Here is a 14,463-nt window from a genome sequence, read left to right on the forward strand (position 1 = left end):
TACTTTACTCAGAATATTTCACAAGAAAACTTTTGATTTTTCTGCTAATCCGCTATTTAACCTAAATAGAATTTCAACTATTAAAAAGTTATACAAATACAAAGTAATGATAAAAGCACACAACACATTTTATGAAACAAACCAAAACAGGACAATAACACATTTAACTACTCGTCAAACACACATATACCTAAAAATACCATTGTTTAAATCAAAAGCTGGTCAATGTTGTTTGAATTATCAAGAGTCATTGCTATGGAACCTACTACCGGTTACACTGCATAAAATTGTAAATGATAATTCTTTCAAAATTGAACTGAAGCGCTACCTCAGACAACCAGACTAGACTTAACTAACTAGACAGACTTCTGCTGACTCTACTTTCAGGTTCCGCATTTTGATTGGCCTTGCTATTGCGCACAGGGACCTCATCATCACCTTCCTTGGAGTGACATTTTTTTTCTATTTATCTTGTCCTTTCACACTGTAAGAAATACTCTTCATATTATTTTTTGTGATAGTGATATTATAGATGAAAATAAACAAACAAACAAACAAAACAAACAAACAAAACAAACAAAAGCAGCAACCAAAATGCAACTGACCGAACAATTGATGAAATATTGTGATACAAAAATAGTTAATTTATTTTCATATGTCTGTAATATTTTTTTCTATTTTATTTGTTTGTTAAGGTATATTTGGCTCGCAGGCCACATTATCATTATATAGCATACAAATTGCACGCATGAGTTAAATTGTATATAACATATTTTCTATTGCACAAAAAAAGTTGGCTTTGACTTTAAATTCTAGCAAACCTATCATTGGGTGAAATGGGCTTTTACGCAATAGTATTGAATATAGTTATTAAGTGAAAAAGGGCCTACAAATTTAGAAAAACGAACCATTTTCTCAGTTTTGTTGTTTCTTGCGAAGTCAGGATTTTTCTGATTGTGGCACTGGCCTTCACAAACCAGACACTAAAAGAGTTAGGGTCATGTGGTTTTTTTTGCAACTGGTGAACTTGCTTCATCAGCTGTGCAGCAGGGATGCTAGCCAGTTGAAAAAACGATTTCGCATTATTGCCAATACTTTGGCAAAATCTTTATCTACAGCTTGAACAAAGACCTGCTGGTGTTCTCCAGACCATATTTCGAGAAAGTTTTTGTCAAACTAAACCGCGTCGGCCAGGGACGGGGCCGGTATGGGCAGTAACTGTCTAATGTAACTGATATTTAGACTCTTGTACAAACCTCTACTCAGAACCAGTTTAACAAAAAAAACATTTTCCGTAAAGAATAAGGTGGTGTTGATTTTATGAACAACACAGCAAAACATAGTAACTAAGTTGCAAAAAGTCATTTATTAAAAATAATTATATGAAAAATAGAAAAACAAAAACAGAAAAAGCTAACATACTGCTCAGTTTAGTATGGAAAAAGTATACCAAATTTTACAACATCTCTGTGTCAGGTCTTTTCATTCTGCATAACCTATGCTTCCGCTTCAGTTTCCTGTTATTAAATTGAATTTTTAAATGAACTCTAGTTCTCTCAGTCACTTCTTTGATTTCTTATTAGTCATTGTATTTTTATGTTGTTGTATGCAACTATGAGCTTTAAATTGGTTTGGCCATTCAATCTAAACTGTGCATCATTGGAATTTTGACCGATAAAACTGACTTACATTGCTATTTTAGAAACATGTGGATCCGCATGATACAATCAAATTTGTACTAAAATGAATAGGTTTATAACTATCTGTAGAAGATTTACGACACTTTCCCCCTTGCGCCATTGTGGTAAAAAGACCTTCACTAGTTGTGTTGTGATTAAATATTTGGGTTCAATGAAAATATTTGACCTGCGTAGTTACAAGTTATTCAAATGATCAATCAGGCAAGTACATAAGCATACAAATCAAAACAGGGGATCAGATGGAAAATCTCTTTTAAAAAAATATTTCTGAGTATGTTATTTTCAGTCGTATTTCTTAGAGTATATGTGGTGTTTATAAGAAAATAAGCACACTTGGTGATTTTAATGATACTTGTATATTATTTCAAAGCTTTACTGAGGTCATAGAAAATAGTTCACTCTGGATCTTGATTAAATTTTTGATAGGTAGCAAAGGTATATGTAGGCTGCAAAAACAATATTAATGCTGCTTTTATGATTTCATCCGAATCTAGTGCCTGTAGCAAATAGTAGTCGGATTAGCTCTGAAAATTCTTTCGTTATTAAATTTTGGTAACATTTCATAGCAAAGTTTGGGTGGTTATATAAGATCAAATAACCTATTAATATTTTTTTGATAAGTTTTTTTAGCATTGGAAAAACTGAAATTAGATGAGCTGTACTAATATAAGTTAATAGCAAATGAAAATTTTTTTTAATTTTTTGATAATTTACAATAAAATCAAAAAATTGCTCTAAATGTCTATATCTACTACTGAAAAAGTACTTTATTCATTTTTGTAATGCATTCAGTTACTTGCCTGTTCATGGAGAATATTTAACTCTGAATGTTAATTGCTGTATAACCTCTATTTAAATGTGATCTTTATCTGATGATCACCTTTATTTGAATGCCATCTCTAAAAGTATGCCACAAAAAAGGGTAACAAAATACAGTGCTATCATTGAATTAAATGACACAGCTAATTGACTTCGCTGATTTTATGAACCTACAAAAGAAAATGGTCAATGGAAAAGAGTCCACAAGCCAGAAATAGAAATTACAAATGGCGCTATAGTAAATACATTGTTATTTTCGACAATCGCAGTAATACTAATAACTGTAATCAATAAAAATTAATTATTTGGCGCTTTTTGTGCGGCTGCCATAGATTTTGTGACTGCTTTTCTGAGAATATTCAATGTCACGATAGTCAAAACTAGACCCTGGTTAGAAGTCGCCAAGGCCTAAATCTGATCCATTGTCTCAGTTTGTCCTTTTTGAAAATTAAATTCTGATTAATAAACTTTAAAACATCTGATGAACGATGATAAAACTCTTTAAAATCAATGTACAACATTTAATGGCAGCCATTGCTATGAGGTAAAGAACCTTTAACTTGAAAAATTGAGGTATTCTCTTTGAATCTTTGAAAGTGACACTATTGAAACATTTAATAAGTGTATCTTAACATGTTCTACTCAAAACAGTTACTTGTTTAACTCAGTCCAATACTTTGATTTAAATACCAAAAATTGTAGAGCACAAATGCTGAGGTTGATGGTATTAATGTTTCTTTGCATGAAAGGAAATACAAATTATAGGCAACAATAGCATTGATTTTACAAATGAGCCTAAATTTATTTTCTCAAAGTTCTGGTGAGTTAGTCAATATACATATACAGCACTAGCCACTATTTGATTGTCACCTCTAATCCAACTTCACTCTAAAGAAGGGGGTAAAAAAACCAGTTTTTGCATTTTCAAATTATTGCTTTAAAGGAATTTGAAGAGGTAATACATGCGTTTAATCCAACAAGCAATATTTCACTAAGGTAGTGATAAACAGTATAAACACAGCTACACCTAACCCAATAGTAAACATTAAATTTAACTCAAATGATGGATGTTTCATTAGTTTTATGTATTACATACCTCATAACTCGCCAATGAACTTGTCTAGTTTTTGAACTTGTCCAGATTTTCGTAAGGCAGGTGATAGAAAAAATAAACTCAGCTCACCCAAAATTACACTATTTATAAAAATTAAACTTTTAAAAAAATCACTACATGTATTTATAAAGTTTGATGTTATGAATAGAAAACAAATAAGTTAGCTCTTTTGCTACCAAAAGCCATGCTAAGCCATATATAAAAGCAATGTATGCTTCATCCAATTACGATAATCAGTGTACATTTTGCCAATATAAAGTATGTCTACAGCCCATCCAAGTATTTGTATATTATTTGTTCAGGTCATTTTACTGCAAAGTCTTATGAGCAACAACCAGTCATGTCAGATGCATTACAGCTGCAAATGTTCAAATGTTTCACTAATGTTACATCAAAGAACTTTGGGTAATTTCTAACAATTAAAATGACAATTGAGGAGTGACTGTTTGGTTCTTAGCTGTAATCATGCCTTTTATTTCGGACAAGCTCATGGTTGCAGTAAAAGTGACCTAAACACTGTCTTAGCTCAACTTGTGTCATAGTTGTGACCTCCACATAGCTTCAGTTTTGTTATACGGCAAATTATTCATACTTTTTTCAAATATTAGATTTACAAAAATATGCAATCAAGTCCCTCTATAGGATTTAATTTTATGGTGAAAAATGAAGTTAATCGTTAGAAACTTTTAGTCCTGACCAGCTTGACCTAACTAGTGAGAAATATATGAAATAAAGCTGTTAGACATATTTGACTCCATATTAAAGGTAAGTTTTGTAATGCGATTTGTGCAGTTTATTAAAACTTTTAAGCTTTGTTAGTTGAGCTGAAAAAAGTGACCTGTAGAGCCAAAAAACAGAAAACATTGTATTCTCATAGAAATATTTGCTTCAACATAAAACAAAGAACTTGGAATGCAGAGTTTGAATTCATTGGGTAGTTTTTAACATTTTGTTACAGACTTATTTCACTGCCCAGAATGAAAGAGCTGAACCTATCTTACAGTAATATGAATTCTGTTCGTCCTATTCTCCTCAAAAATCTGGATTCTTTAGAGAAACTTGGCATGCACCATTGCAACCTCTCCAAATCACCACTCAGGTAAGTTTGAACTAGTATTGCAAAATACTTTTGCAAGGACTTGTCACATTTATGATCATTACTGTCTGAGTTTCTGTTTTAATCTCTTTCACAATCCTGATTGTTCAAAATCAATAACTACTAATAAGAAGCTAGATTCTTGGACAAATACTTTGCCATTGATGCACCGTAACCATATACATTGTGGTAAGATATTTTTCTCATCGTAACTAACCCATATCAACCCATGTGGTTTCATGTTGTCCTAGAAGATATTAAATTTAGCTTACCGGTTTGTAAATGTGTGTTACAGAAACTATTTTTGGCCCAATTAGTCACAATAGACTCCATTTTGCGGTTCCAAGGTAAAATCTATTCTTAACACACATGTGCAAGATGTACATGCAGCTAATATAACTTGTTATCTACATGAAAAGTAAAATATGCACTGAGCACGCAGGTGTAAGCTGTGCATTTGGCTGAAAGTTTCACTTTATTTATGCAAAAAGTTTGTATTCTCAATGGCTACACATACAAGTTTTGTGCAGCTAAAAAAATTGTTTGGATCCTAATACAAACTATTTCAGTGGTGCAAAAATGAGTTGCTGCCAGAAGGCAAGGATTGCATTTAAAAAAGCAACAGTCAGATTGCAACTAGCCAATCGATCGGCAAAATATTTTTGTCCAAAATTGTACTTATTTTTCTTCATTGGTTTAAGTGTTGTTTTTTATGTGATTTATTTCTAAATATATATTTGATCTATGTGTTAGCTTATTCTTACATAATTTATAATATTTATTTATAAATTAACTTATGTATAAATAATTTTGTATTGAACCAAGAAATACACTTATGACTTCAAACCCTGCCAAAAAAACAATGAGTTCAATGACCTTTTTTGCAATATTTTTGAGCATAGTTTTAAAGTGAAAATATGTTTGCAATTTTAGAATGATGAACAGCTTTATCAGTGTAGATGTTTTTTGCCAAAACAGTCTTTTTAAGGGTGAAAGGGATGTCATTCTTTTTTCCAACTGCTGAACCTGTTTCATCAGCTGTTGCACCAGTGAGGCGAAGCCGTCAACGATGTGTTTTTGCAACATCGCCATTTTTTGTGGCGAGCCTTTTATTTACTGAGTGAGCAGCAAATTGCTGACATTCTCCAGACCGTATGTTGAAAAGGTCTGAGTCAGCCTAAACTGCATCAGCCGGTGTAGGTGTCAGTATAGGCAGTAACTATCTAGTGTAACTTATATTTAGATTCTTGTGAAAACATCTACTAATTACTATTTGGCAAAAATTCATTTTGCATGATAAAAAGTTGGTATTTATTTTATCAACAGACCAGCCAAACATAGTAACTAAGTCATAACCGAGCATTCATTAACAGCAATAACCTGGCCAATAGAAATTAATAAAACAATAATAACTGTGTTTCTTCAATGCAAATGAATTGTCAGAAATTTTGCGATAGTGGTAGTCACTAAACATTTTGTTACTTATCATATTAGAGTATTTTGTTCTGAATAAGATGCATTTAACAGTGAAGTTATAAATGCATTCTTGAAAGGATTACATATATACATATGATTCTTGAGATATTGCATAGATACTAGTGGTATATAAAATTTTCCAAAATTCGTTTGAAATAATATGGTAAAAATAGCAAACTTAGTTCAGTAATGAAAAAGTTAATATGCGATATGTGCAACTTTTTAAAATTTTAAAGCTTTGTAATTGTACAGCAAAGCGGCGTTAAAAATAAACAATAGAAAAATAGCAGACCATAATTAATAAATTCTGATTATACGCAGTAATGGTAAAATTAAATGTTACCTCATTTTGTCACAGTTTTAGCCTTCTGCAAACTCTACACTTACAGTGGCTTATTTCTATAGTAATTTGGCAATAAAACACATTTTCTTTGATATTTATTACTTTTTTTATTGATTCCAGTTATTCTAGATTTAAAATGCTCAATATGACAAGATTAATAATTTACCCTGAATGGTTAGACTGTTGACCTGTAGAACCAAATAACAGAATATGTTGTATGTCTGTAAAATCAGTTGCTTAAACGTAGAACAAGTACATATAGTGGTGTGCAAAATTATGGCAACCCCTTTGTAAATTGTTATCCGATAGCATCTCTGACCTCATATTTCATCTCAAACTAGTCTAATTCTTTACATCTATAAATCATTCTAAGCTAAATGTATGACCTCTCCATTTAATTTGGTGAAAGTTTTTGTTTCATTGTTTACAAAAAGTTAAAGAGTTTAATTTACTTTTAATTTCTAAACTCACTGTAAACTTGTCACTCGCTTAATCACACCAGCAGGGTCTTTGAAGTATTCTAATCTGCTAAGCGTTGCACAGAATGTTGAAGACATGTAAGAAATTTATTAACAATGCAAAACTCTCTCAAGACTATCTCAAATCTATCTCAACAGTGACTAGTGGGCTATAACAGTCGACTCATAATGACCAGCGATTTCCTTTTTAAAATTACATCTCAACATTAGGTTGACCGATAAGAAGAGAGCTGTAATCATTCAAGTTCACCAGCAGGGGAATTCAAACAAATGGATTGCTAAGGAGGTTCAATGTTTCAGAAAAGTGTTGTTGGCAATTTCAACAGATGGAAGTCAACAGGCATGACAGATGATAGTAAAGGCATAGGAAAAAAACGCAAAAGCTCTACTAGAGACGACTACAGTTTTGTGCGACTTTCATTTTCTGACAGAAAGAAAACCGGCACTGACCGGCGAAGAGAATCGAAAAAGTCTAGTGGAGTAGAAGCCTCATCTTCATTAGTGAAGAGAAGACTAATTGATAATGGATTAAGAGGATGTAAAGCAAAACAAACTCACTACTGTCAGAAAAAGTGGAGAAAGAAACTTGCCAATACCCTAAAAGTTGAGTTTCTAAACTGGCCCGCACAATCTTCCAACCTTAATCCAATAGAAATTTGTATGGCAACAAGTGGGCATAGATTTTAGCAAGCAGAAACCTCCTAGCAAAAGGGAACTGATTGAGAATATTATTGAGGCCTGGCATTACAAAGTGACACCTAAACAAACTTGAAAGCTTGTTGACAGCATGCCAAGGCGGTGTCATGCTGTAATCAGAAATAAAGGCTGCCAACAAAGTACTAGACCTCAATTTTAAACTCATCAGCCCTTTTTCGGGCCACCATCACTTGTACAAAGAGTTTAGTTTGTAAGTTTCCCTCAGTTAAGCAATGTTTGATGCTAAACCAATTCGAACACTTTCGCTATAACGAAAAAATCTCCACCAATAGAAATATGTATTTTTCAGTTATACAAAAATCAGTTGGAGTGTGACAGAATTCGAATGCATCTTTGAGTAGCTCACAAATTCTTTAACAAACTGATGTATAACATTGTTTACTTTTCTTTATTTCAAGCACACAATTTTGCAATGCAACGTGGTGCTTGTCATATTGCGCAGGGGGTTGCCATAATTTTGCACTGCACTGTAACTTTGAAAGCATAGTTTGATTCATTGAATACTTTTATGAACTTATGTTACAGAATTGAATCAATGGCCAGCTTGAAAGAGCTGAACTTCTCCTACAGTAAGATGGATTCTGCTAGTCCTGTTGTCATTGAAAGCATGAATTTGCTGGAGGAAATTAACATGACGTTTTGCAAGTTCGATAAATTCCATCTCAGGTAAAACTGAATTAGTATTCTAGAGAAAACTTATGCAAGACTTTGCCTTGTTCATGAACATTATTGTTTACGAACATCAATCTTGTTTATTGTATGAGTTTCTTCTTTCAACCTTCTTGTACCATTTAACTACCGTAAAACCTCCATATTCAAATACCATCTTTATTCGAGCATCCCTTTTATGGGAACGCCCAATCTAATGGAACATCAAGAAAAAGGTAAAATATACGGTGCCATATTTTAATGGGATAACACTACTATTTGACATTTTTGATCTTTATGAAGAACCCTAGAAAGTGGTCAATGGAAAAGTATTCACAAATCGGTGCTAAAATGACAAATAGTTTTACAGTAATTCCATTGTCTTTTTCATCGTTACTTATCATAATGTTATTCAAAAAAAATTAATTGTCCAGCACCATCTGTGTAGCTGCCATATATTTTGTGACCGCATTTCTGAGAATATTTGTTGTAGCAATCATCACAACTAGACCCTTGTTCGAAATCGGTACAGTTTAAAACCGATCCATTGTTTTCAGTTTGGTTTATAATGTAGATTAGAACCTGACTAAAAAACTTTAAAGCGTTTAATGAAAAATGAGAAAACTCTTCAATAACGGAGTATGACATGTAAAAACAGTCATTGGTCTTGCGCAAGAAAGGCCATTTTCTAACTGTGTAACTGTGTATTTTTTTTGAAACTCGGAGAGCGACACCACTAAGACAGTTAATAACTGTATCTCACTATGTTTTACTCAAAGCAGTTTCTTGTGAAACTCAGTCTGAAACTTAAATTTGGATAAAAAAGCTGAGCAAAAAGGCTGAGTTGACGGCATTAAAGTCTCTTTGCATACAGGAAAGTACAAAATATAGGCAAGAATAGCACCGCTTTCCAAAAAAGCTAAATTTATTTTCTCAAATTTCTGACGAACTAGTCGATATATGCAGCACCACCAGCTATTTGAATGTCAATTTTTATAAATCTTCACTCTTGGGAGAGGGGCATTTTGCAGAACCTATTTGTACCCACTCGAATTACTGTTTTATGGTAATTTGAAGTGGCAATTCAACGAACAGTATTTTACTTTGATAGCGATAGAGAGTATAAATGCAGGTAGCCTTGCCCAATAGTGAACATTAAATTCAACTCAGTTGATGAATGTTTCATTAGTTTTAGGTATCACATTTTATATACTTTCAACAGTGAACTTGTTCAACTCGACAAGCAAACTTTCACTAGACAGGTGATGGAAAACATAAACTCAACTTTTCCAAATTTATGCCACTCAAAGTTTATAAGTAAAATAATTCTAAATTATATTTATTATATAAAAAACATATATGTTAGCTTTTTTGCGACCACAAACCATATAATATGCCTTGGCAAAGTGTTTTTTCTTCAAAATCGACAGTGTGCGACTTTAGTACGCTTCATACAATTACAATTATTTGTTTGATTTTAGCCCATATGAAATATTTCTACAGCAAATCCTTATATTTAAATGTTTACAATTCATTTTTTCATAACTCCTTGCTTGCATTGACCAGCCATGTCAGATGCATCCACAGCTGCAAATGTGTCATTCTTGCTAGATCTGTGAACTTTGGGTAATGTCTATCGATTGTTGAGACCACTTAAAAGCAATTAATTTGCTTTTAGCTGTAATAATTTTTTTGGATCATTTGTCTCAAACACGCTCACGATTGTAGCGAAAGTGACAAAAAACAGTATATGCCTAATTTGTGTTAAAGATGTGGTGTCTACAGAGCATCAGCTCTGTGATATAAAATATTTTACATACCTGTTACAATTATTAGATTTTATTTAACATGCAATTTATTCCCCTTAAAATAAGTAATCTGATAACGAAAAAGTTAGGGATATAGTTGGAAACCTTTATTCCTTAATAGTTTACCATAGCAAGTATGCAACTTATTAAGTAAAGCTATAAGACATTTTTGACTCTATGCTGAAACTAATTTTTAGTATGCACCTTGCGCAGTTTACAAAAACTTTCAAAATTTGGTAGTTGAGCTGGATAAGCTGAAAAATTACAAAAGTTTTTTCAGATCTTTTTCATAGCTATTAAAGCTTTTTTTACGACTGTGAAGCGGTCGAAAAATATTGGTTGAAAAATCCACAACTTTTGTTTTGATTTTCTATTGAGCACTACAAAGTTGACAAAATAGAATTATCAGGATGTGATAATATATGTATAATCTTTGTAAAACTTATTTTCACCTCATCTTTTTGTCAGAGTTTCTGCCCCCTGCTAAATCTGTGTTTACGGTAGCTTGTCTCTATTGTAATTTGGCAACAAATCTAATTTTGCTGTTCAATTATTAGGTTTTTTCATTTTAGATATGCAATGATCAATATGATGTGATTCTTGATTTCAATTGAGTGATTACTCCATTTATGCCTAGTTGAAAGGTTGACCTGTTGAAACAAACAACAGAATATATTGTATTCTTGTAAAAATATTTGCTTCAACATTGAACGATAACTTTGAATTCAGTAGTTGAGGTCATTGGATAGTTTTAAACCTTTTGTTACAGACTTGCTTCACTGCCCAGTTTGAAAGATCTGAACTTCTCTCACAGTAAAATGGGTTTTGCTAGTCCTGTTGTTTTGAAAAATCTAGATTCACTAGAGAAACTTAACATGGAGTCTTGCAAGTTTGATCATTCCCAACTCAGGTAAGACTGAAACATTATCCCAAAGAAAACTTATGCAAGACCTTGCATTGTTTATAAACATTACTCTATGAGTTTCTTCTTTCAACCTCCTTGTACGTTTATGAATGTTTAAATTTAATACCTTTAAATAGGAAATTAGGTTGCTGGATAAATATTCAGCCTGTGCAGCACTTTAGCCAACTCTATCATAGTAAAAGACTTGTTCCGACATAACAAGCATTTGTGAGACCGTGTGGTTTCACATTGTGATGCACTTTTTTAAAAGCAGTTTACCGGTTTTTTAATTTGTGTTACAACAACTACCTATTCACATTAGTAGTTACAATAAACTCTTCAATGCCTTTTGAGGGCTAAAACCCGTGCTAAGAAAGCATGTGCAAAATGTGCACATGACTTAAAGTTTCTATTTACCTTTGCGAGAAGTATATATTCTCAATAGCCACATCTAAAAGTTTTGCCTGACCAAAAAAATTGTTTGATTGCTAATATAAACTCATTAAGAACTGCAACAAATAGTTGATGTTAGAATATATGGATTATGGATTATGTTAAAACAAAAGCAACAATCAGAATGTCACTGGCCCAGCAATTGATAAAATATTTTGATTAAAAATTGGTAAATTTTTTTGCTGGTGTTATGAATATTGTATTTCATGTTCTTTGTTTTTGTTATTTATTTTTGACACAGAATATGTTATTATTAGTATTATTGTATAGCTTATAAACTACACTACTCAAATTTACCTACATATAATTCAATTTCTATTTCAAAAAGAAAAGGGTTCTGGCTATAAACTCTAGCAAACTTATCAAATATGGCAATGTCATTCTTCACAATAGAATTGAATATAGTTGTTATAAAGCAAAAACGTCTCTACAATTCTGAAATGCTGAACATTTTCTCAGTTGATTTATTTCTGGTTAAGCCAGCTTTTTTAGATGTGTCACTGACTTTCACTTACCTGGTTCTAAAGAGCTTAAAGGCAATGTGGTTGTTTTTGCAACCGATGAACCTGTTTCAACCGCTGCGCAGCAGGGACGCTAGTCAGTTAAAAAGATAATTTTGAAATATTGTCCCTCTTTTGGCCAGATATTTCTATATGGACCAAACAAAGATCTGCCAGCTTTCTCTTGACTGCATCTCATGAAAATCTGTATCAGCCTAAACCACCTTGGTCAGTACAGGTGTCGGTTTGGGCAGTAACTATCTAATGCAACTTGTGTTTAGGTTCGTGTGAAACAACTACTCATGACCAGTTTGACAAAAAGTAATTTTCCAAAATGAATAAGGTGATGTTGATTTTATCAAAAAGACAGCCAAACATAAGAACTAAGTTCCAATTAGTCATTTATTAAAAATAACAGTGTGACCAAATTATACAAACGATAAAACAAAAATGCTAAATTACTGTCGAGTTTACTTTAAGAAAAAAGATTCCTTCAACACATCTCTCTGTCAGGACTTTTCACACTGCATAATCTTTACTTGCACATTAATCTCGCGTGAATAACTTAGAAATTAAAATATAATTTAAATTAACTTCGTTACTTTATTGATTAATCATTAGTCTTTGCGTTTTATGTTACTGTATAATGTTCAACTGCGGGCTTCCAATTGGTTTGTCCGTTCAATGTAAAGAATATATGATTACAGAATACTTACCAAATACATTTGCTCTTTTAGAAATATTTGAATATGTGTGCTAAAAACGACTTTAAATTAAAATATAATTGTTCATAACCATCTGTGGCCAAATTAAAAACTTTCCACTCCTTCAGCGTGCCAATGTGTTAAAAACGAGTTTGCATGTCGTGTTATCATTAAATATGTGGGTTCAATTAAAAACCTTGGCATGCATAGTTACAATTTATTTAAAAGATTAATCAGGTGAGCAAATATGAATATAAATTAAAACAGGTAGTCAGACGTAAAATTTCATTCAAATACATTTCCGGCTATTTCATTTTCAGTCAGCTTCCTTAAAAAAAGGTGGTGTATATAAGAGAATAAACTTACTTGGGGATTTCAACGATACTTAAAAATTATTTCAAAGCTCAACAATATTTATAGATAATAGTTCACTTTGTTTTTTAATTAAAATGTTGTTGGCTAACAAAGGTCTAAAAACTTTTGCATTGAAGCCGCTTTTATGATTTCATCCAATTCTAGGGGGAATGCAGGCAAATAAAATTGACAAAACAGAGTTATGGGTTTGTGATAATACATAGCCTTGGTAAAATTAAGTTTCACTCCATTTTTTATTACAGTTTCCGTCCCCCTACTAAATTGCATTTATGTATTGTGTCTCTATAGTAATTTGACAACGAAACTCATTTTTCCTTAGTTTTTGCTTTTCAATCATTCATCTTTTTTAAATTCTGGATAGACAATTTTCAATATGATGCAATTATCTATTCCAATTGAATGATTACTCTATATACGCCTGGTTGAATAGATGACCTGTAGAAAACTAAAAAAATACTTTGTATTCTCAAAGAAGTGTTAGTTTTAACATAGAACAGACAACTATGAAATCAGAAGTTAAAGTCAATGGATAATTTGGACCTCCTGTTACAGACTTGCTTCACTGCCCAGCTTGAAAGAGCTGAACCTCTCTCGCAGTAAAATGGCTTTTGCTAGTCCTGTTGTCGTTGAAAACCTGGATTCCCTGAAGAAACTTAACATGGAGTCTTGCAAGTTTGATCACTCCCAACTCAGGTAGGACTGAATAAAATTATGCAAGACCTTGCCTTGTTTATGAACATTACTGTATAAGTTTCTTCGTTCAACCTCCTAATACGGTTATGAATAATTAAATTCAAGACCGGTAAATAGGATCTTAGGTTGCTGGATAAATAATTAACCTGCACTAAACTTTACCAATTCTATCATGGTAAGAGACTTGTTTCAGCATAACAAACTTATGTGAGGCCATGTGGTTTCAGCTTATGATGCACCTTTTGAAAAATCGGTTTATCAGCTTGTAAATTTGTGTTACAACAACTAACAATTGGAATTAGTAGATACGATTAACTCTCCACTGATTGTTCAGGTCTAAAATTTGTGGTTAGCAAGAAGCAGAAAGTTGTGGCATGTGGCAGAAAGTTTCTCTTCTTCTCCTCCAAAAGTATATACTCTTATTGGCTGGGCATGAAAGCTTTGTTCGACTAAAATGTTGTTTGAATGATAGTACCAATTAGTTCAGCCGTGCAAAAAATATTTGTTGAGAGAAGATATAGATTGTGTTTAACCAATAACAACAATCAAAATGCAACTGGCTAAGTAATTGATAGAATATTTTGATTTAAGATCATTAGTGGTTTTTTCATATGTTATGAATGATGTTTTTTTA

The 14,463-nt window shown here is 32.3% G+C and overlaps 1 protein-coding gene across 1 annotated transcript in view; it reads left to right on the forward strand.

Moving 5' to 3' along the window:
• LOC137410408 (leucine-rich repeat and death domain-containing protein 1-like) overlaps nt 1-14,463 on the forward strand; it is a 34,821-nt gene that overhangs the window by 12,644 nt on the left and 7,714 nt on the right. The window contains exons 6-9 of the mRNA XM_068095828.1: nt 4,592-4,732; nt 8,270-8,410; nt 10,970-11,110; nt 13,689-13,829. Coding sequence (XP_067951929.1) covers nt 4,592-4,732; nt 8,270-8,410; nt 10,970-11,110; nt 13,689-13,829 — 564 coding nt within the window. The remainder of the gene's footprint in view (nt 1-4,591; nt 4,733-8,269; nt 8,411-10,969; nt 11,111-13,688; nt 13,830-14,463) is intronic.

Source organism: Watersipora subatra, unplaced genomic scaffold (genome assembly GCF_963576615.1).
Source record: "Watersipora subatra unplaced genomic scaffold, tzWatSuba1.1 SCAFFOLD_80, whole genome shotgun sequence".
NCBI classification, from domain to species: Eukaryota; Metazoa; Bryozoa; class Gymnolaemata; order Cheilostomatida; family Watersiporidae; genus Watersipora; species Watersipora subatra.